The 23,621-nt window shown below is 36.6% G+C and overlaps 3 protein-coding genes across 7 annotated transcripts; 1 reads left to right on the top strand and 2 right to left on the bottom strand.

Annotated features, from left to right (window-relative positions):
- The first annotated feature begins 184 nt into the window (after positions 1-184).
- LOC140794390 (uncharacterized) lies at positions 185-793 on the top strand. Its single transcript, XM_073146402.1, has 2 exons — positions 185-226; positions 356-793. Exons 1-2 carry the CDS (start codon positions 185-187, stop codon positions 791-793), a joined length of 480 nt encoding a protein of 159 aa, XP_073002503.1.
- A 309-nt stretch (positions 794-1,102) lies between these two features.
- LOC140793237 (mediator of RNA polymerase II transcription subunit 31) lies at positions 1,103-3,870 on the bottom strand. The gene is made up of 7 exons (XM_073144605.1): positions 3,736-3,870; positions 3,516-3,613; positions 3,220-3,316; positions 3,045-3,123; positions 2,510-2,781; positions 2,252-2,312; positions 1,103-1,305 (listed from the first exon to the last, which is right to left on the bottom strand). The coding sequence occupies exons 1-6, from the start codon at positions 3,783-3,785 to the stop codon at positions 2,300-2,302; spliced, it is 609 nt and encodes a 202-aa protein (XP_073000706.1). The 5' UTR covers positions 3,786-3,870; the 3' UTR covers positions 1,103-1,305; positions 2,252-2,299.
- A 531-nt stretch (positions 3,871-4,401) lies between these two features.
- LOC140793663 (uncharacterized) lies at positions 4,402-23,443 on the bottom strand. 5 transcript variants are annotated; one of them, XM_073145305.1, is made up of 35 exons: positions 23,087-23,411; positions 22,963-23,023; positions 22,788-22,882; positions 22,243-22,709; positions 21,929-22,133; positions 21,461-21,817; positions 21,039-21,189; positions 20,812-20,949; positions 20,529-20,610; positions 19,571-19,851; positions 19,354-19,467; positions 18,671-18,921; positions 18,272-18,514; positions 18,011-18,166; positions 17,687-17,824; positions 17,305-17,547; positions 17,068-17,195; positions 16,700-16,823; positions 15,990-16,154; positions 14,134-14,281; positions 13,920-14,020; positions 12,348-12,506; positions 10,753-10,800; positions 10,537-10,644; positions 10,027-10,101; positions 9,152-9,202; positions 8,935-9,081; positions 8,714-8,844; positions 7,815-7,902; positions 7,601-7,660; positions 7,287-7,536; positions 5,876-6,027; positions 5,724-5,794; positions 5,049-5,205; positions 4,402-4,951 (listed from the first exon to the last, which is right to left on the bottom strand). In XM_073145305.1, the coding sequence occupies exons 1-35, from the start codon at positions 23,270-23,272 to the stop codon at positions 4,781-4,783; spliced, it is 5,502 nt and encodes a 1,833-aa protein (XP_073001406.1). In that variant the 5' UTR covers positions 23,273-23,411; the 3' UTR covers positions 4,402-4,780. The 5 variants fall into 5 exon arrangements, 2 of the variants coding, with proteins under 2 accessions (XP_073001406.1, XP_073001407.1); XR_012110002.1 differs by lacking the exon at positions 7,815-7,902 and having other exon boundaries at positions 8,714-8,786; positions 23,087-23,443; XR_012110001.1 differs by lacking the exon at positions 7,815-7,902 and having other exon boundaries at positions 23,087-23,440.
- Between the last annotated feature and the right edge of the window lie 178 nt (positions 23,444-23,621).

Genomic DNA, 23,621 nt, shown 5'->3' on the forward strand with positions numbered 1-23,621 from the left:
CGAGAGATATAAAGAAAGATCTCTACACGTGCCATAAGAAAGAGAGACCCGTTACTACTTAATCTCGGAATTATAGTGCGATTATGAATAATAATAATAATAAATAGCTTTCAACGCCCATCGTCCTTCGACTCCATAACCTTCTCTTTGCCGCCTCGCCTCGAGAGCTTCCTCTCAGTTCACCATGCCTCCAAGACCTACCCCTGACCATCCTCCCTATGCTCTGGTAATCTCCTTTTCCAACTCTTTATTGATCTATTCGCACTAAAAAAAACTCTCTTTTTGTATCTTTAATACGTACGTAAAGTAAACGTTATAAATATATCTTGCTCTTGATGACATGTTACATTGCCAGATGATCGGCGCCGCGATCCGATCGCTCGGCGAGGAAGGCGGCTCGACGGAGGCATCGATATCGGGTTACATTCGAGCCAACTACGACGGCCTGCCTTTCGGCCACGACAGGTTCCTCCCTTACTACCTCACCAAGCTGACGGCCATTGGTGAGTTCACCGTCGGCGCACCGGGCCGGTATCTCCTACCGGCAGACGGTAGGAAAAGTGGGTCGTGGAGACATGAAGCGCACAAGGAAGAAGAAGCACAAAAGGTGAACGACGGCAGCGCCGCCTCTGTCTCAACGGGTAAGCGGCGTCGAGGGCGGCCTCCCAAGATTAAGGCTAAAGAGGAGGATAGCATTGTTGAGCCCATGGCCATGGACGACTATGTACTCGCCGTGTCTGCTCCTGACGTACATGGTGACGATGCTTCTTCTAGTCTCAGGAAAACCACCTGAAGGGGAATCAAAAGAAGATGTTTTGTTTCTTCAAACATTAACATGGCGATTGCCTATGGCAATTAGGTATTTTGTGACTTGAAAAATATTGAGTCCATTGACTCACCCCCTGTGGTGTGGACTTTGTTAGCTGTATTTCTTTCTCATCAATATGTGCACAGGAGAAATAGGTTAGAAGGAAATTTCAGTCATTAACAGAGGGAAATATGAAAAATTCATGCTATTAAGGATGTAGATATAAGATCTTACACAGTTAATTCAACCATCAGTTGTGTGTTCAAAAAAAATTTATGATTTCCAAGGATCAAGTCATAAAATTTGAAATAGTTAATAGTATTATTAGGTGTAATGATAAGATTACAAGAAGTAACTCCCGTATAAATAGGCAATGCCCACTTTTCACGAAATAATAGATTACAAGAATGACGAAAAGTGTGGCCTTCAACCTCTGAATTCTCTTCACAAGCTGCCGCTAGTCGATTATGCTCCCAAGCCCTAATCTTCGACTCCCTCTGTGTAACGAAAGAAGAGAAGACTGATTATATGATCTGCCCTTATTTTGGGAAAAATGACACAGAATAGAAAGCAACATCAGCTTAACGTTAACTTGCATCCAGGATATATCACACTGGTCTTTATATTCAGTTCTACATGCGATCCTGTGGGACATCCATTATTCAACAATGGAAAAAAAGCAAAGACATCCAATAATTCAACATTATATCCAATTACTCAACATTAGGGAAAAAAAAGCGAGGATATGCTCTTAGGATGCCCAAATAGAAAAAGAAGACCCTTCAAGCTGGAGGAAGGATATATCACGTCACAGTGAGAGAAAGATGCATCTCTATATTGCATGCTGGTATATTGTTTCATGGAGAATATGTAAAGAGCAAATGATAAGCTAATTTGAATTTGTTCAGCAATGTACTCAAGCACTCTACACCAAAAGAGCTCCCAGGACAAAGTGAGAACAGATAGTAGTAAAACTTAATAATTTAAACAATTAAAAAAGATCAAACAATCCAACCAAAAATCAATAGTTCAATTCTACACTAATTCAACTGAAACCTCCAGAAATAATGTCTACATATTGCTCATTAAAATGCTATATATAGAAAAGTGATGATAGGAAAGGAGATCGGTGCTTATTTTATATGGAGCAAGCTATAATGTTATGGAAATACTTAAAGAAGTGAAGCAAAAAAAATAAAAGGGAAAGAAGTTTGATGCCTAAGAACAGAGGGCACTGTACAGATTGTTCTAAAATATTCAAAAAACTTTTCAGCTTAGAGGTCAAATATAAGGCAGATTCTTTTGATCTGCCAACATTACGTCCTTCATTCAGAAACATAAAGAATATATAATGATTAAAAGATCCACAAGAGTCCGCAAATAATTCAATCATCCAGAGCACTTGAGATCACATAAGAGAGAAAGGGGAGAGAAATAAAATACCAGCAAGATGAAACATGGATTAGCATTGTTGGTAATAGTTTGTCCTCTTCAACCTTCTTTCCTGCAATAACAAATAGTTGAACATTCATGCATTACTGAATTCACCGCTTACAACCTTAACTCATTCACCATTACTGTTAACCAAGCAAACAAAGCCAAGATAACATGCATCACTACATAACTGGAAGAAGGAATTGGAGATTGGCAAAAAAGTACAAAAAACACTATGAATGCAATGTAGGGAATTATAAATATTACTTTCTCTTTCTACGATCTCCCATAGTGTTTCTCATGTCAGCCTTTGGGAGGTTAGAGCCTGGTGTTCCTACAAACTGCATGGGAGGCAGGGCTGGTGCACCAGTAGTAGCCATAGGTAGCAATTGTACAGGCGAAGGAGCAGAAGCAGGTACAGGTGCAGGTGGGGGCACAGGTTGTGCAGAAGATTCAGGAAGAGGGCGAGGTAGAATGTGCCTCAATCTGTTGTTTCTATAGTTTTTCCAAAAGAAGTACTGCTCACGATGAGCCAACTCCTGTCAACACATATTGCTGATTGTCAAATATGAGAAAATGAGTTCCAAATAACCAAAAATGAGAACACAGGATTGAAGGAAAAAGAGCAACATAAACAACTGCCAAACCCTACTGCAGGCTAAGCAAATCCTTCTAAGGAAATTCCTAAAGAAGCAAACAGGATTGAAATTAACAACAAAACAAAAGCATTTGACAACTCAGTTCGGATATTTAGTAGTTAGATCAAGGTTATCTAATCATGATAATATACTGGAAATGTCACCTTGTTTCCTGGATGTGCCATTGCATTGCGGAAATTCGCATTCTGAAGAAGTTCAAGAAAGAAAAGACAATGTGGGTACCTGAAAGCAACATTTATATATGCAATACTTATCAGTTACATGTGAGACTTACTCTTCATATAGTGGAAAATTCAATCAAACCAAGAAACAACTCACATTATAAATTTTATGTACTCTGGTCTTTTCCAATATTGAAGGTACTTCAAGTACCCAATAAATGCCTCGTCTTCAAAGTAGCGATTTTGAGCAAGATCTGTGTAAAATGAAGCAGTACTAACATTTACCAGTGAAAGACTTATTGTGCTCGAAAGCGTCTTCAATCTCAAATAAATCATCTATTTCTATACAGTCGCAAAAGATACATATGGCTTTAATGTTTTTTTTTTCCTAGAGAAATCATCAAGAGAGAAAATAAAGCAGCAAGAAATGGCCTTTCTCATCAGGGAACTCACAGTTTATGTAAGTCGGGTTAGCCAAGCACTGGACGAACTCCAACTCGAGGAGAAACCTCTGGCGGCCATCGTCGGGGTCCTTGTACGGGTTCTTCGGCCTGCGGTTCAAGGGAAACGAAAAAGAGAGAGAACCGAGAAATAAGAAGAAACTCAAACAAAGGAAACCATTTAATTTTCTTGAAACAAAGAAAGGGATAAAATTTCTGGACGAAGGACTTGCGCTGATGGGGATTCGCTGGAGCGATCGGCGCTCTCTTTGCTGGTAGCCATCCCAAGTTAAGAGATTGGAGGGCACAAATGAGAGCCCAAACGCAAGAGACTGGGAGAGAGATCAAAAGCCCTTGTTTGCAAGTAAAGATTTATTTTTGGTCCATATTTGCTAATATGAAAGCAGAATTAACTTGCAAATTAATTCTCCTATTTTAAATATACCGTATCGCCCTATCGGATAGGAGGCTTTTGTAATTTAATTATTTAATTTTTCCAATTTACGATAATATACGGTAAAGTACATCGTATATATAAGTTATACATTATTTATTATAACAAAATATGTAATCACTATAAAAATTATATGCACAGTTTTATATACTACATAAAATTATTAAAAATAATTAAATTACAAAAGCCCATACCAAGGGCATAACGCATAAGACGAACGATTTATAATAGATAGTTCATGGTCAAAAAGTAAGGATATGATTTATTTTATTTTATTTTTTATTTTTATGTTCTTTTGTGTAGGGTGCCCATCTACATTTTCCAGTCTATAGATTACCCATTTATAAACGAAATTCCTGTGAATTCACTGGAATTATTGAAAGCAATATTATGCCACAAGAAGGTACCAGTGAACTAATCAAATTACGCCAAATAGCATGTGACATGGAAAACATTGGTCTCCTGTCTCAACTTCAGATTTCTATCTGAAAAGAATTACATTTTAATGGTAATATTCAGCTGCAGTTCATTGTTTCTAGTGGCCTGTTATTACTCAAAAATTTCAGCATTCACCTTTAATTGGATTGTGATACATTGGGACCAAACATACTTCTCTAATTGATAACAAGACATAAGACACAAGTCGATAGGATATCACATAGCTGCCCAAATTCATCAGCACGTTAAAGATTGCAGACTGATTGAATCATACTAGGAACACTTCTTTGTTCCCTTTCTTTTACTCTTTAATAGTAACTCCAACGTTCTTTCAACTACCAGTTTGTTCCTATCCAAAGTCAGTCTGAGGTTTAATCGAGTATAGATCATGGTTGCCTGCATCTTTGCTGCCGAGTATACTCCCACAGTGCGATGGCACCACTTACATGAACATTTAGCGACCTTATAATCCCCAGTTGAGGAATCTCTACACAAGCATCCAGGACATGAATGATATCTACAGGAATGCCCTCCTTCTCCTTCCCCAGGACCAGAACCTTGTAAAAGAAAGAAAAAGTCTATGTAAAGATCAAAGGGTTTTACTTTGTTTCACAAATCAATACAGAAATGGGCACACAATTAATTGTTACAAACCGTTTTATGTGGAAATTTGTACTGGTCAAGGGATGTGCTATTTGCAGTCTGCTCCAGACCTATGATGGAGTAACCCTCATGCCTCTTCTTCTCTAAGAAAACTTTAACGCTATTGACTGGAACCTCTATGATGGGTATCCATTTTTCAGCAGTCACACTGCATAGGAGAAAGAACTGTTAGTAACACAACTATGCAAACATTTGCCTTTCACATATAAATGGGAAAAAAAGAGTAAAAGATAATCTTAATAGGGAGTTGTCAATGTCTTGTTGACATCATTGCAAAGTTCTACAGTTGTTTTCATCAATTGCAATTTTTTAATTATGAATACCAACTAGTAATACTAGTTTCTGAAGTGACAGGTTCATAGATAACTAGATAGCAGTATAGCACACAAGTGAGTCATGACGAAGATTTTTATGGCAGCTTTAAAATGTATACAAAATGACCATTCGGACATGAATCTTGAGAAAACATAGAAATATAAACCTTAAGATTATACTTTTAATCTTCAAAATTACCAACACATCTCAAAGGAAAAAAAAAGTAGGAAAGAATAATATCGCCTCATTTAATGCAATAAAATTGACATTCTAAATGACAAAGGCTCCTGCTCATATCCAAAACATATAAAGATAGAACAGGCATGTGCAGGCCACCATAGTTCAAGTTACCTGATGAGTTGGAATTGTTTGTCGTGAAGAATGCTTGCATCAGAAATGGCTAAACCGGATGCTTTAAAAACCTGATAAAATCAGTTCATCAGAATCGATAAGGATATATTGATGGAATCTTAAGACAGTGAGTTGTCATTGTAATGAATAACCTCGCAAGTTCGTGCTAATCCAGCAAGATTAGGTATACGATCAAGCAATGAAGCGACAAGGATAAGCTGTTGTTGGCTTTGCTTTATCCTCTCTACAGCTTGACTTCTTAATTGCAAGACTGAGTTCAAAAGCTGATCTTCCTTTTCCATTTCTGGTAATAGCATGAAGAATCCAAAGTTAAGACAAAGTATTGTAGACATAACTGCATAAGTCAGGGAATGTGTTATTCATGGTATCCCACAAACAGCAAACCATTAAGCCATAAATAGGTAATGCAGAATATTCATGTTATAAAATAAATTCATCCATTTAAAAAAATTGGAAATGCAACACAATCTTACAGGGGAATATTCATTAGGCTCTTTTAGATCCCAGCTACTATCCTCCAAATGGATTGAGTCTTTAAGTGTATTAGTGAATATTGGCAGACCATTCATGGAAATCAATTATCAACCCTTTGAACTTCACATGGGATGCCTAGAAGGCTACAGCGCAGCCACACACACACACACACACACACATATATATCCCTAAAAAATACTTGGTTTTTGCACAGATAACCCTTAAAGTCATTATTTTTAGTTTTTTACATAGATACCTTGAAACACAACTAACCATTAAAATTCCGTCAAGTCAACTGTAAAAAGACAGAAAACTCACAAAAAAGTTAAATTATTAGGATTATTATTTGCATACATTCCTTTTATTTAAGTTTATCCATATATTTTCACCTTTTTAACTTCCAACAGTTAAAAATTAACTTGAAGGGCATTCATGAAAACACAATGGGTTTTAAAAGATATACATGCAAATACGAAATTAGAAGGTTTCTATGGAAATACGGAACTTTGGAGAAGTATATATGCCAAAAAACACCAAAAAATTTATGAGTTGCAAGACCTCCCATCTTTTATAGTTGTACTAGAACATGGTCTATAAAGCTGACAGTTCCCTGATGGTTGCATAGAATGGCTCTTGCGCAAAACATAGTGTGTGCGCTTGACATCAGCTGAACTATACTGGAAGATACTGATTCTCCATCTAGATATTACAGAGCACGTTGCTTGTTATGTCTACAAATAGGATAGTGTATTTAATAAGTAATTTTTATTTATGAAGTTCCATATTTGCAACAAACGAGGAAGTTCAACAACACTAGGTGATTCATTAACTGTACATGTCTGGGATTTGAAAAGAGTGAAGCAACAAAAAGAAGATAGGACGAAGCTGCTTGACCAGAATCAGGCACTGCCAGTATTGCTCATGAAAAACATAATTTACAACTAGGACCATAGATAATACTATAAGTGAAATGAACTTAGAAATTTTAGCTGCCTATGGTAAGGAAAGAACTGAAAGCAGGATAATGCTTCAGGAAGCAGAAAACATCTATGTTGTGAACATACTTACCTAAAAGCAATCTAGAGAAATCAGTACAGCTTAGAATGCTGTCAGCATCATTGTCCATGGGTTGTTTTCGGTCCTTATGCAGTGTAATTTTCTTCTGAAAATCTAGAGAGTTATCTTTAGAAATTTGTAATGACTCAACTGTATTGGCATCAGTTGAATCGTGTTTGTCTTCATCTGGAACTGCTAGATTTTCACTTTTAATGGCCATGGCATCCCTTGCTACAGAACATCTTAACTCATCCCTCACATCCTGGAATTGCCAAAGTTTGAGATAGCAGCAATAAGAAGAAAAGATACACTAAGTCATAGCTTACATTTAAGAACTCAATCACTTGCTCCATAAGGGAAACCGGAACACATTCAAAGTCAGATCCCTGCATGGAAAGAGTTAAGATTGTTAATCCATCTATTTACAGACAGAGTGAACATAATTCATGTCATAAGAATGCGCAAATGTTGAGAGAGTAACAATATTATAATTCAAAATTTTTATTAGAGAAAGCATCAAAGAAAATTAGTATTTTCAACCTCAACACGAGCACTAAATACTCCTACAGGAGTTGAAGATGTATTGGGATCAAAAAAATCCAGAAAACCTTCCATGGATGCCCTTAGCCTGAAAAGAAATGAGGCATGAGGTATTTCCCTATAAAGTGATAATGTCCAAATTTACAGATCTGTGATCCAGAAGGCAAAGTACAAAGGTGAAAAGTTGATTATTCATCAGTATGAGAAATGATACATGCCAAAAACTGCTTAAAGTAATCTAAGATTCTATACAGACGAAAAAGAGAGAATCAGGAAAAACTACTAAACATGTTGACTATTTATTGCAATTTGAGAGAATACACCAATCAGTTTAGTAATTGTGGCAGTTATCACGGTAGTAAAATGAGATCGCATTGTCCTTCAATGGATGCCCTTGTCCTGTCATGATTATTTATAAACCCTAAAATACTGTCTGCTTGTCCTCCTCCTCATCACTGCCTCTGAAGCTCCTGCTCCTGCCTGTTATCTCCTGCTATTCCTTCTCAATCTTCCTGCACTCCTTCCTTCTCCAACAAGGAAGTGCTGTGGGGACAACCCTTCATGTCAGTGTCAACACAGTGCCGAGCCAATGACACATACCTTTCAGACGGTCCAATGACATGCACAGTGTTGGAGGCACTTAAATCCTTGGTACATAATAGAATAATGGTATTATGACCTCCTCTACCTAGTCAGCTAAATACAAACAGAACATTTAATAAGAAAATTTGTTTAAGTAGGCCTAACAACTGCTCTTCTCATCTTATAAGCCAGTACAGGCAAATAAGGTCATCATAACATGGACTGCAGAAAACCTCCCACGGACTCAAGGTCATGTCAAGAGAACAAGTGTCTACAATGAAAAAGAAGCAAGTTCTCAATGCGAAATTAGACAATACCTCGCACAGTCAGTATTTTCTGTCAAATATGTCCTCAAATCTTCAAAGCACTTCCTCTCTAAGGGAGCAACTTCTGAAGTATGAAGTTTCAAGGCAGGACGCAATTTGGATAGGACACAATGAACAAGTAACTGTAACATTAATGGTTGAGATCTTAAAGGAACACTGGATAGAATAGTTCAAAAAACTTTGAACTTACCACTTGAAAACTAAATCTGTACCTGGGTGAAACCACGTAAACTGTGGTGATGTGAGGTTAAGAATGGAACTATTGGAGGAAGTAGCTCGTTCAAATGTCTTATCTGAACAGGCACTTCATTTGAGTGTAGGATTACATTTGCTGCTATAAACACATAAGAAGAAAGTGCCTGCATACAATGAAATTGCATTTAATTAATATACACAAATGGTAAGTCGGTCATACAGCCAAGCATTTACCTGTGATCGCATGCCATAATTGTGGAAAATAGGAATTAGCTGCTCTTCAGCCTGCAACAGTTTACAAAGATGTAAGGTGTTGTTTGCTTTGAGTTTAGAGACCCCCTGAACTGGTTCATGGACCCCTAAACTGTTTTAGTAATTAAATATCTTTTTATTTTTTCATATTTAATTAAGTTTACTCTCTAAAAAATTAAGACTAAGAAATAAGACTAACCAAGTTCGGGGCTTAGTCTCAAACCAAACAAAGCTTAAAGTATTCAGATGTTGTTTAACTTTATAGCCAATGTTTCTTCTTTTATGCAAGAGGTACAACAGAAGTATTCCATCTGTCAAAATCATACAAGTTTTATGTGATTTTGAATCTTGAATATAAGAACAAAGAGAATGAGGATGCAAAACAAAAGAGAAAAGAGAAATCTAAGGTCATTGGCTACAGATTGCTTTGGATCATCCATTGTAAAATAACTACATGAAATAAGATTGGGTTCCCTACCTGAAACTAGCACAATAACAAACAAATAAGATAAACTGACATGCACAATTGATTCTTTATGGAGAAAAGGGCAAAGGTTTTTGCCTTTAAGAAAAGAAGTCACAAAGGCAAGGATATATAACAATCAATAAGAAGAAATTATTGGTACCAAGAAACTAAGCTCCTCACTAAATGAAAAAGGAAGCAAACCAAAATAAGGGTCATTTAAAAAGGTTAAAATTTGGATCCTATTTAATGAACGTATAGGTCATAGTCCCACTAAAAGTTAAAAGAATGCATTGATTGAGAATTGTGAGATGAAAAAGAGAAAGATAAGATGATTTAACTTAAACAAATTACTGAATTAAGATGACAGATAGAGAGCAGAAACACTTCTCACCAGTGTTGGAAATTTCAAGTAAATCTGTATAGCAAATGTTTCCAGATACTGTCGTACAGCTGGTAAATTGTTCCTCTGCATAATAGGAGAAAGATAGCAATTGTCAAAGTAATACCACCAGCAACAGAAAAGAGTAGTACCAGCAAGGACCAAAAGCAGAATGTACATCTTTATCTTAACTCTTTTTCTTCACATGATGCATGAGATACAGCAATATAGACAATGCAATTTTGACTTTTTTAGAATCTTTACCTGTTAGAATCTCAAAAGACAGTTCTCTAAACACTCAATATGGTGCTTACACATTAACAAGAAAGCATACGTATCATTTCGCAACTGTAAAGTGATTTTTATGAATACCATTAAGTCCCTGACTAGTACAATACATTGTTCATAAACTAGGCATCTTACGTGCAATGGTTAGCAAAAGATATTGATGAAGGATTAGGAAAGGAGAAAATAAGATTTCAGATTATTTCTAAATTAAAAGGAAAATAGACATATACTTACATAAAGACACACATGCAAATTGCAAGTAACTTCTTTGAGTATATCCTCCTCAACAAAGTGAGATAGCACACATATCATTTGCCAAGCACGAACTTTACGCCTATGGACCTGATAAAAGAGTTTGCTTTAGCAAATATTATAGAACCTATTAGTTACAGAGTTTCTTAGTTTAATTTCAACCAGAAAGGAAGAAACTGAGTTAAAGAAGATACTCACACTGCTATATTTTTTGTATAGTTCCTTAGCAAGATCTTTATCATTGACCTATAATAATCAGAAAAACAAGTAAATAGTAGACGCCAAAGGTCAGTTTACTTATGGCATAATTCAGATAAGTGATCGCAGACATCATGAGAAATAATTAAGAAAATTCAATTAAAGCACCATACATTGTTTTACTTTGTTAAATTTCCTAGGAATGCAAATGAAATTTAATTGAATACTAGAAGGCGTGAAGATTAGGAAGCACACTTTACAGTTTTGACTATATTAGATGATGTCCTGGTTCCTTCCATTTTCACATGCTGTCATAAACATTAACACCAATAGACATCAAGGAGGATCAGCCATGGTTTAATCCATCTAACTCCATTACATAAGATTTTTTTTCTCCTAGAATGATTTTCAGATTAAATGTCATAAACATATAACTGGTAAGCAAGTACATAAAAGCAGTTGATTGGTAAGGTAAGCAGCTAAATTTGCATAGCGAGTTAGCAATGTCCTCACTGCAATTCACAGGACCGGTAAGCCCCATTTGTGATAAACCTAGTTTGGAAGCATCCAGGTGATAAAGTGCAAAATACACAGAAAGCCTGAAAATGACCAAGCTATAAGATGTTCTAGTCTCTTCAATATAATAGAAGGGCAAGAAACCAGCTTGCCTTCGTAAAGATTACAATTTAACAAAGTACTATCGTACAGTGTGTACTTGTCACTTGGATAGAATAGACTCAAATGTAATATTAACTTCGATGAAACTATAATAGCTTCATAGATTATTGTGCCCGGAATGCCAATTAGTAGGGTCAGCACATACCACAACGGTGTTTCATCAGCATGGGTACAGGGGAGTATCTTGATACTCCACCTCCAACACATGTTGAACTGTGTTCTATGCAGGTGCCATGTTGACCAACTCCACACCTGGTTAATATTATTTGGCATTGTGGTGTACAGTGCCGATGGCTAACCGGCATTCCTCATGCCAATGGCACAAAAAGCCTTGAGTAGCCTGTCAAAATCCTTCTGAATTAATTACTTGTTAGTAAGTTCCATATGTAATCAAGAGTAAAGAAAGCATCAGTGTATCTCAAGAAGTCCAAAATATAAATATATGTAGCTCGTATTTAGCTAGGTTATAAGATTTTTATAGTACTAAAAATATTATAAGAAAGAAAGACACCTACTTAGCATAATTAAGACTTACAACTTTATGTAGTTGTAATCTATACTTTATTTACTCATTAGTTGAAAATTGGAACAATAGATTCATTTCTAGTATTGGTTTAGATGAAGCTTCAGTAGCATGTCTACATCTTTTTAATTTATAAGCCCCATATGCAATCATGCCAAAGCAGGAAGAATACAGAACTTCCAAAAAACGCAAAATACAAATGGAACATAATTTATGTACCCTATCAGATGTTTATAATACTTCAGATATAAATAATACAGCAAGGCACCTACTTAGCTTAGTAATCTTAATAAATCAAGTACTACTCACAACTAAGCAGCTATGTGATTTGAGAAAAATACTACAACATTTAGATCTGAATTTCAAATATATTAACAATCTGATGAGCCCATACCGCTGAATTAAGGAGTTCTAGTAGAAAACGTTTCCCACAATGACGAACAGCCAAAGAATCTTCACCTTTTAATTCTCCCTCCCCTTTCACTAAATTTGCCAGTTGGTGAAAAAGAACAGCAACAGATACACGAGCATACAGCTCTGTATTGATGAACACCTGAAAATAGTAGAACATGAACTGTAGTAATATGAATGTTAAGAAAAATGAAAGGTCCACAAGAAAAGTAACAACACAATAATGGTAGAAAGAATTTTAAAGGCCATAAGCTACAAAGAATGAAACAAGAGTTCCGGTAAGAGGAAATACTCAAGAAGGATATGTAACAGTGCTTATGATTACATATATAATTAGTTGGAATAGGTCCTGGTATTATGCAATTATTCTTGCTCATGGCTTTCTTCCAATAGTCACTCAGGATCCACCATAATATAGACACATCAGTTCCGAGCTGTCCAAAACCCTAACACATAAAGCGTGGCTAGGTTGTACATGTCCTATAGCATGCAAGATATTTCTGTCTAAGACAGGGTTAATTATGAGCAAATGTAATATAATGACTTATAGAATGCATCATATATCAAAATAATTCATTCTGAAATAAAACGGAACTTGTTCGTATTCCTCCTATTACTACATGTATAGTTGATATACACAAAATGAAAAATCATATTTTATATTAGTTATACACCACAAGTTATGGTGGTGTTTGGATGATGGTTAGCTCCAAAACCTGGTTAACCTACTTTCATTTATTAACCTTGAATAAGTTATATTAAAAGGGCTTAGGGAATTAAGTGTTGATTGTAAACCGGATTACTGGTGTCATCATTATTTTTTATTTAACATGAAAAGGTGGTCCTTAAACAAGAATATTTAGGTTTAGGAGATATTTTATTTCAATTGACCAAAATACCTTTTATAATAAAGGAAAGATATATATTATTAAAACTTAAAAGGCTTGTGAGGAAAGAGAGAGAAGAAAAGGATCAAAATAACAATTGATCAAAGTAATATCTTTATCAATGGCAAAATGATAATTTGACTTACTGTTAAACTAGTTTAATTTGATACTCTAAACTAGGTTTATGGAGAAGTAGGTATTGGATAACCATGTTTTGGAAAAAAAAGGTATTTGCTGTCAAAACCAGATTAGTGGAACATTAACCTGGCTTAAGGAAACAAAGCTTGATCAATAAATCAAGGTCAGGTCATTTACAAACGAGCCTTATCGAGCCAAGTTCGAGCCAGCTTAATCATTTTGACAGCCCTACTTGAAATCAAGAGAATTTCATACATTTCCTCCTCCCTATAATAAATTCTGTAGCATTCAATGCCCTTTCTTATAAGCATGAAAACAAAACGATGCATGTGACACTTGATGCAAAAAAAAGAAGCTAACTTCTATCTAAGGATGACGCAAGCGTTCAGCCTGATTGATGAACCCCATAGTAGAATGAAGCCAAAAAAAGGTGGATCCTCATAAGCACCATTGCCCATTACTCTCAACAGGGGGTCATCAAGTGATTATTACTGTTATGTAGGTCCCCAAAAGTGTTGAAATTGGTTTACCTCAGTGAACTCACGATCTGGGCTTTGAGCTAACAAAGAAACTTCAGCTCTTGCTTCATGGTTTTCAGACAGTTCAGCTTCAAAATCCTCATCAAAAGCCACTGCAGAAAAAAATGTTGCAAAATCCATAAAGACCATAAATCCAAGAGGAGAGAAGAATTATCACTATGAAAACAAAATCGTAATGCTCAAATAAAGAAGAGAAAAAGAATACCAGAGCCATATAACGCTAAAAGCTTTAGCTCCTTTATGTAATATTTCACTGTTTTTGGGTATAACAGCCATAATCCTGTTAGATGCAAAGCTGCAAGTCGAATAGTGCGAGGGCTTTTTGCACCATCATCAAGAAGTTTCTCAATGAACTGCAGAAAGTGCAGATAAGATTCACATATCTCTGCAAGCGAAAACTTATAGCTAACAGGGCCAAAAGAAAGAGAGAAGATCAATGAAAGCAAAAGATCACAAAAAAAATGAACATTTAAATAGCACATGATACAAAACAAACTCTTTGATCACAGATTTGAGAAAAAAAATATAGTAAAAATAATAAAATCTACAGAATCCACCAACCGGGGTGTCGAAATCTACCGACATTGGAATCCACTAGCAAGCGCTCAATATATTAAAACTCTCTAAATATTCATTAATTGAAAAGAGAAAACTACAAGCCTTAATATAGGCAAGACAAAGCAAAATGATAAAAATAGCCTAATAAGTAAAAAATAATAAAAATAACCCTGCAAGACTAGTCAAAACCATCGTTAAGCTAGAGAGCTATGGGTGTAGTTCTCTTATACCATACAAGAGTGGTGTCGCACCAACATAACCAATAGCTTTTGTGAACATGAAATAAGAAGCTAGAGAGCTATGGGTGTAGTTCTCTTATACCATACAAGAGTGGTGTCGCACCAACATAACCAATAGCTTCTGTGAACATGAAATAAGAATTCCATGATGCCCTATGGGAGAATAGGAGAAAAACCAAGCGTAAAAGTCTGTCTTAAACATCCATGGGGATAAAAAAAGTAGTTATACAGTACCTCATCAGACAATTTTCTGCATTTCCTCATCAAATTATTCAGCAGACATCAGTAGCCTACTTAGAGAAACACATCAGCCACCTTTTCCAAGGGAGAGATACTAAGTTATTAACCATCATCATGCTATCTTTCACATACCAAGGTGATATCAAGCCACATGACTATAAGATTGACATTTTCTAATTACAAACTTGTGATCCATGTAACCAATTGAGGGTGACAAAGGCCCCAGCTAGAAACTGTTTCTAATATGCAACCACAAATCCTTGGCATGTGTGTTTTCTCACAAACTCAAAATAGGTTATAAAGTAGACTACCAAACTCAACTAATAAGTACTCATTAATTTCTGTAATCCCGCCACAAACCACACTGCAACAAAATAACAACTCCCCTAGACCTAACTATTTGCAACCAGCTGGAATGGATCATTTTCCAAACTCAATTTCGTTTCAAGTCAGATCTCTGTCAAACCAACTGCTATGATGCTATCATGTTATACCTTCACCAAAAGGCAGTAGGAACTTAAGTAAAGCTAGTAAATGTACCATTTCAATCGAGAAGAAAGGGATTGCCAAATTTTCTAAGTAATTATCACCTGAAACAAAAGCTGGCAAATTTACTATGGTTGAGACTTGAGAGTCAGTAAATCATAATTTGGATGTAATTGCATGGAAAGATTCTGGTAAGTTGCCAAAGTCTATGTTTTCTCTTCTATCAGATTGACTGAATCAATCAACCGGAGAAGAAAAGAAAATGCACTATATACCATATCATGCAAGGCTGAAGACTGAAGAGCGTAACTGCAGAATGCAGAAATGCATCATAACATAGGTGGCTTGTACTGCAATTCATGACAACTTAAATTGTAGAAATGAATCAACAAAACAGATATTTAGATAAGCAAAGAGCTTATATCTTATCTAATGTCGACTGAGAACATACAGGACACGAACCATTAAAGGAGTACTTATGAAACTTGGAAAGTGAATAAATAACAACAAATCAACAGCAGATTATAAATAAACTGACCCACTTTAAAGGGCCTTGCTCGTTTCCATGTGTTTCATGCATGTTAGAATCACCGAATACTGAAGGATGCAAAATTGCAGATAGAAGTGCAGCAATAGGTGCAACTCTACGTTTATTGCAGCTGAGATGTAATATCCATGAAGACTTCACTAACCGCATCATCATCTGCAGAGAAGACAGACATTTTAAATGACCATGACATTTCTGAAGAAACTGTATAGACTTGTAAAGAGATGTACTGAAAATCAGAAATGAAATGATTGATGAAGGATATCTAGAATATTTCAAGTATTTTCCCATCTGTATTCATATCTAAGCTAGGAATAGGAAATCAGGGTTTGGTGTTGTAGGCTTATAGCTAGGTGTAACCAGTTTACTCCACTGAGGGAACAATGTGGGTAAAGGGAGATTTCATCTCTTTCCCAGTGTGATTTATATCTCATATTGAAGCACTTAATGTAATGGTTAATGCTAGCACACCCCTGCTGGTGATGCATTGCATACAACTGGTCCTCCCATCTTCCCCTTCATGAGAATCTTGAGTAGTAGGACACTTTATCAATATATCCTTATCTTCTATATTCTGTCTATGCAGGTATCTAACTTCACTCGAAGATATACTTCCAACAGATCGACTGTAACAGCCTTCTGAAGTTATACATTATCAGAGAAGATTTCATGTAGCTATTGTGAAATGATATGAATATTACCTGACAATTAATTCCAGATAGTGAGGAAGTAACTTCACGCAATCTACCAGAGCATAACATTGACAATATCAACCTCACACATCTCAATATGGACAAAACAGAATTTTCCCCAGCATTTTCAAGGCTGCAAAGACAAATTAGATCAGTACAAGAAACTGCACAAACAAGTTTTTAAATTAAAGTTAACATCAGATAAGGAAGGCCATAAAGCTCATTTAAATATTGCAAGTTCTCCCATTTCCATCTATCAAAAAATATTTAAGTACTTGAAAAGCTAGGAAAGTCTCTTTGAAAATTGGCAACATCTTGTCATTGTATACAGAAAATTCAGATATATCAAAAGTTTTAAAAACATCATAAGTAATGACCTGTCAATGATATCAAAGAAAATGTTTATCAGGGTTGACTCTGAAAATAAGGGAAGAGGACTCTGTAGATGAATTCCTTCCTCTTGTACATTGTAAGGAATGGACAGCAGGGAGTCTAGACAAAGCCACTGAATCACAATTGGTTTGTTAGTATACAAGATTCCATTCAACATGCTCATAAGCTATTATAGCATAAGATTTTCCTAAATCCTTTCCAAATATAGGTGGCATTCTCACCTTCCAATACATTAAAACTGCTCGCCTGCTTCGTGTCAAAATTCCATTTGTAAGGAGATCATTGATGTTGTCCAGAAAGTTAATAGCCAGCAGATCTAAGGAAGGTTCAACCTTTCCATCTAATTGTTTTGACATGGAGTATGCCATCATAAGATCAAAATTCGAAGATGCGAAAGCAGCTGATAGTGCTCTCAAAACATACGCAAGAGCTTCATATGCTGCTAAACGAACTTCTGCTCCAATCTGCTCTGGGATAAAACAACCAAATTGAAAAAACTAAAAACAATAATAAATCTAAAATATAAAACTTGACTATAAAGTTAAAATTAAAAACAAAAATGATAAGTTCTCAGTAAATATCTCATATGCAAACAAAACATGCCTCTGTATCACCATTAGGAGATAGGATAACTTTCCAAGAAAAGTCCCAGAGGAAGGCAAATGAAGAATCAAGCAAATCATCTTTTGCAACATGAGTGCACCATGACGAGACACAAGCAATAGTCCTCATCGACAAAATCTGTTGACAAGAGAATGACATACCATTACCGTCAACTTAGATTGTTTAGAAATATGTCGTTAAAGTGAAAGGTAGTAATATACTAATTTTAAGTATGATTGATCTCCAATAGGCTCGTGAAACAATCACCTGAATTTAGCCTATTATTTATATGATTTTAAGTACATTAAAATTAAAGGGAAGTACAGCTTGCAAAATGGAAGAAGACATAGATGCAGGCAAACGTCGCTGACTAGGGCCTCCGAGCTTTCCTTTGACAGAACAGGGTAATTCTGTAACTTCTGGCGTATGTGTCGACAAGAATACTGGACAAACAGATTCAGCAAATGCCACAAGCTCTTTCTGCAATAAACACATAAGTTACTTTAGCTAAAGCATGTTTGTAATTGCTTTAGCCAGCAGAAGATATTGCTGAGTAGTATTGGAAAACTAGGATTATCTGCTCACCATCACAGTAAACAACAATCTTGTAAATTTTTCAGAAAGGGAAGATAAAAGAGGAGAGAAGTGATCTGATCTCTTTCTCATATGAGGTTCTTCCCCGGATCTAACTTCAATACAGTGGATAGATTTCCTCCAAGCCATTTGAAATTCCTCAACCAAGCTCGAAATGATAATGATAAACTTAATAGGAATCCAATCTATACTACAGTCCTGCTCAGAAAGACAGCTGACGTTGTTACTGAGGAACTGCAAGAAACAGATCAAAGAATTACATCTGTCATAAAATAACTATACGATGTTGACAAAATATTGATAGCAATAGAGGGATTCTTCTTGTTATCAATTAGCAAAATAAGAGTCAAGAGAAAGTGGAACTATAGTATAGTCGAGAAGAAGTCAGACCATAAATATTGGTTCTAAATGTTGCTCCTCTGAGACTACAAGAAGAAGAGCCCTTGCCCACCTTTGTGCCTCAGCTTCCCATGCACCCACGTCTTCATCGTCAAATGTAAGCAAGCCTTTTGCTGAGTAGGTGTGCTTTATGAAGCTTGTAGGGAAAGTGATAAGCTCATTCAGAAAATGAGAATTGATGTCAACAGAGCATTGCACCCTGTTCTTTCGAAGCCATCGTTGCATTATTCCTCTCAATGGTCCTAGGAAACAATTATATTCCAACTTAAAATAGCAAACAAAAATGAAATGAGATAAGATGATTCAAGTCACAGCACTAAGAGAACAAAATGACAACACAGAGAATGAAACCAAAAATAAAATCTAAAAAAATAGTAAATTTCCAAAAGTCAACCATCAGTCATGTAGATAGAGGAAGAAGGCACACAAATTATAAGTTTTGTATAGTAAAATAAACTCCGTGTTGCCGGCCATCAATGATGGAGAAAAAGAGTATTGATGCAACTCAACATACACTAGCACGAATCTTTGAACTGCAAGAGACTAAACTGGTAATGTTGGATCGATACATACATCAAGTAGTTAATACAAGTTAAAGAAGCAAATGACTAACTTAACAGGACAAAGTTAATAAGATAGAAATTTGTAATTCAGAAGAGATCAGTTGCACTTACCAGAATGATCAGTAAACTCTCGAGGCACTTTAGAAAGAAAATGCAAAAGCAAATCAAGCGGGACATCAGTTGCACTTATCAGGGACACTGCAGCTTGAACGACCTGCTCACAAACTGGAAGCATTGAAAGTAAGGAGTCAACTAGATTTCACTTTGTGATAATGGCAGTCCTAAAGTTTAAATCAAGTTCCATCCTTATCTACCCAGAAATATGAACCTTTATGACGATATTTTGGATTGAAGTGTTGTTTACTTCTCTCAATAACAATTCCTAAAGCATCCAATACATCTGTGGAACTGATCAGCACAGTATTGCCATACTTGGTCCTTTTAACCTCTAAAGAAGCATGTGTACTACAAGGTACATCAGCCCCCTCATGCGTATCAGATTGACAAGCAGACGAAGCAATACAAAAGGCAAGAGTCATTAATCCAGCTCGGCTAAATGACTCTTGTCTAGCAGCACATGCTAAACTCCAAACCAGTAATAGACGGTCACTGTAATCAGATAAAAGCATCCTTAGTGATAATATCTGCCTAATTAAAAGTAAACACAAAATACATAAAACTTCAAATTTTAAAATAAAAGTTCCTTTGCAAACTGGTAAAGATTTTCTTATGATATTGACGGGAACAATTTCCACCAGAAAAATACATGTCTGAAGTCACGCAGTGGCTGATGTAACCATAATTGTTGAACATGCAGTAACATACATGAAAGGTGATGTGCATAGTTCATCAAAAGGCAAGAAGGTGTCCTTGCAGCTTTCTAATGCCCTCTCTAAGATTAACACATTAAGCATGACTTCCCAAGAAAAATGAAAAAAAAGAAAACCAAAATATAGATCTATACTTCATGTATTTGGTGTACAGCAATTGTTATTATGCTTTGTTGACTAGTGACTAGGCAGTACATGCACCCTTGCATGCCCATATCTAACATCTTCTCAAAGCGAGTATATTGTGCTCAGATTAATAAGCAAAAGGCCTCATAAAATACATATAACAGCAACCAGAACTACATCACAGAGATATTTCATCAACTTTTAAATCTTAAATTTTTTAACAATATCACTATTTACATTGTTCGGCAATATTAAGTCAAAATTTACGCATGATGTACATCACTGTTATAGATCTAAAATAGCATTGAATATCGAACAAAAGTACAGTACCTGAACATCATATGATAGGAAAAATTATGAAAGAACTTCATTGCACCTTGGATAGTTTTTGAATCATAAACACCTCTCACACCTGCAGCAAAGTAAGAAAATGATGCTAAAATCATGACTAAGCATATAATTATATGGTCCATAGGCCAATGTGGAACATTGTTAAAGGTCATCAAACCAATGAGCAATTAGCAATATAATCAAACAAATTAAGTTTCTGGTAAATGGAGCTTTTTCCCTTGGCTAATAAAATGACAGCAACTACTGGATAAAACTAACTAACCGAAGTCCTTGTGGTGCACAACATCATTCAACCCACGTATTAGAGGACCAAGTACAAACTCTTCTGGAACTCTTTGAGCACAATTTTCATTTTTTTCCCATGCAATGTCTAAAAAAGATTGCATAATTAAGCACCGCACTGCAACATTCATAACAGCAGTTTTCAGATGACAGAAAGAAACATCTACAGGATTTTTTTACAGATAAAAAGATGGACATGGCACTGGCCTTGCGGGTTTTCATGAGAAAAGCCACGCTCCCACAGTACTGTCATCCAGCTTAAAATTCCTTCTGGTGTTTCCATCTGAATATGATAACCTCCATAGTTTGGAGGACTCAGACAATTATTCTGAGGTCTGAACTGAAACAAAAAGGCTATCTGAAAAGGAGCAAATCAGTCAATTAATCCAACTATGGTCAGAAAAGAAATGCAGCAAAGATTAGGATAACCAATATATAGTCATAGAAACATAATTTAGTATTCAAATTCTGATGCAAAACCACAAGAACAGATAATAAATCAGATTCTTTTTGCCATATCACTGCTAGCTAAAGCAACCATGTAGGGTCACAGAAATAAGAACACATAGAGAAATGCACAAGCATGTGCTAAGATGTCCAACGTTTGAAAAAAAGATACACAAACTTACCTGGTGAGTCCAAGCAGCCTCAACTAAATGTGTACCATATTCTTCAAGCATTTCATAGAGTAATAGGAAGACCTTCCACCTGTCTTGGCTACTCAAACAACATTCGCCTATGTGGGATACATCACCGACACCTAAGGACTTGGCTTCTTCATCAGCCCACCGTTCTCTTCTTGTCATAGCAGAATGTGAAGGAGTGCATCCTGGTGTGGTGGCTGAAGTATTCTTCATATCCAGAGGGAACTTAGAATCCTCAGAGCCGAATTGATTACAACGGCTTCCAGTATAAGAGAAATAGTCGCTAAGCAATCTTTTCATGACATATAAAACTTGCTTTCTTACTGAAGCATGCTTATCGACCTAAAACATGAGTGGAAGATAAATAGACTATAACCAAGTTATCACTTATTCACAAACAAATAGAAATTTGCATAGAATTATGCAACAGACTTTTAAGTAGAAAAAACATACCAATCCTTTGCGAATTTCCTCCCAAAATTCCTTTACCTTTGTTATATCAAAATCGTCATAGTTATCACCTTTTCTCAAATTTTCACATTTTTCTGTGTGGAACGAGAAATATAAAGATAGCAAATTGAATGCATCAAGTCGCTCTACATGCCCAAAAGAGAACAGAGAAGTACAGCACTCCCATATATCTTTCAAAAAAGAGAACCTGTGGCACCAAACCAATTATACAAATGGGCTACTGCATTCCCTTAATTAACATAAAAGCAACTTATTCAATAATTTTGCTACATGCAGACAGAGAAACCTGCTCTTACCTGGAGATAGTGTATTGTGACCCACAAATAAAAACTGTGACATGAGAAATCTCATTAAGCGATCTGAGGACAACTGGAAGGATCATGTTAACTGCACAGGACCGATATTCTGCAGACTGGCTAAGCATCCCAAGTGCCAGCCTGGACAAGTCCCATGTCAAGTTTTGGACTAAAATATCCAAAGAGCTGCAACCATCAACAGAAATTTTCTCCCTCCTTCTCAATGCAGAATCAGTTAAGTATGTCAAGGCACGGCAGGCCATTGACAAAGGTAAAGATCCCAATGACACCCCATCAAAGTTTTGATCAAAGAATTCCTCATTACTCCAATGGTAAACAGCCAGCTCATCATTCCGAACCAGACCCACACCAAGGCCCACTGACCTCAGGCAGAACCGGACAATTGTTTCTCCCACAACCTCCCACAATTGATTCTTGGAAACAGCATTACATAGCAAACCGACGATCTGCCAAGAGACCATCTCTAGGTTAACAGATTGATGAATATAAGAACCGAACACACACAAGAACACATCCCAAGTTACCTGATTAAGAAGCTCCGAGTGGCCCAAATCCATCGCCTTCAACAGTGGCACGAACACTCTCCAGATAACCAACCGCAGGGATTCATGCGAAGACCCTATAAAAGCACCAGCGGATAAAAAAAAATTCAAGAAATGCAACAGATCACCAAAGTTTGGCGCAAGGATTCAATCTTACCATTGTTAATCAGATGACAGAGCGCGGCGGTGTGAGACACAACGCAGTTAGATTGAAGAGCCTGCGGCAGAAGGAATCAGCAATGCGGAACGATACGGAGGGTAATGAAATTGATTCATCTAACCTCGGTGGGCTCGGGGAAAGCGTGAAGGAGGGCTGAGAAGAGTTGCAAAGGGGGGATGGAAGCGGAGGCGACGACGCAGTCGATGATCGCCGGAACGGCGGCGGGTGGGACGGCGGCGAAGCTGCTCGTGAGAGCAGCGACGTGGGGCGTGAGGGTTTCTTGGGAAGGCGGAGGCATCTCGCCCATTTCTTCGGTAGGTTCTCCTCGGCCTCCCGTGCTTGCTTCTTTCTCTTCTTTGTATTGTGTCCACTGATGGCCGACTGATGACTGATGCCGTAAAGCCGTAAAGCCCTAAACCCAGGAGGGAGAAGGTCCTTTCGAGCGGGTGTGAGATCCGATACCAAATCGGGTCGCGTCGAGTCGGGTTCGGGTCATACTCATACCACCTTGCTGGAAAGTAATATGGTAGTACATAGTAACGTGGCACTCGCGTAGTCGCATGTTGTGTAACGTTGACACTTGTAAATCTAGATCACTTATTACTTATATTAGTGTGGTTCCATTCCGTCTTGCTGATAGGAAGAAAAATGCATCT

Source organism: Typha latifolia, chromosome 8 (assembly GCF_019914945.1).
Source record: "Typha latifolia isolate L0001 chromosome 8, TyphaL0001v2, whole genome shotgun sequence".
In the NCBI taxonomy this organism is placed as follows: domain Eukaryota; kingdom Viridiplantae; phylum Streptophyta; class Magnoliopsida; order Poales; family Typhaceae; genus Typha; species Typha latifolia.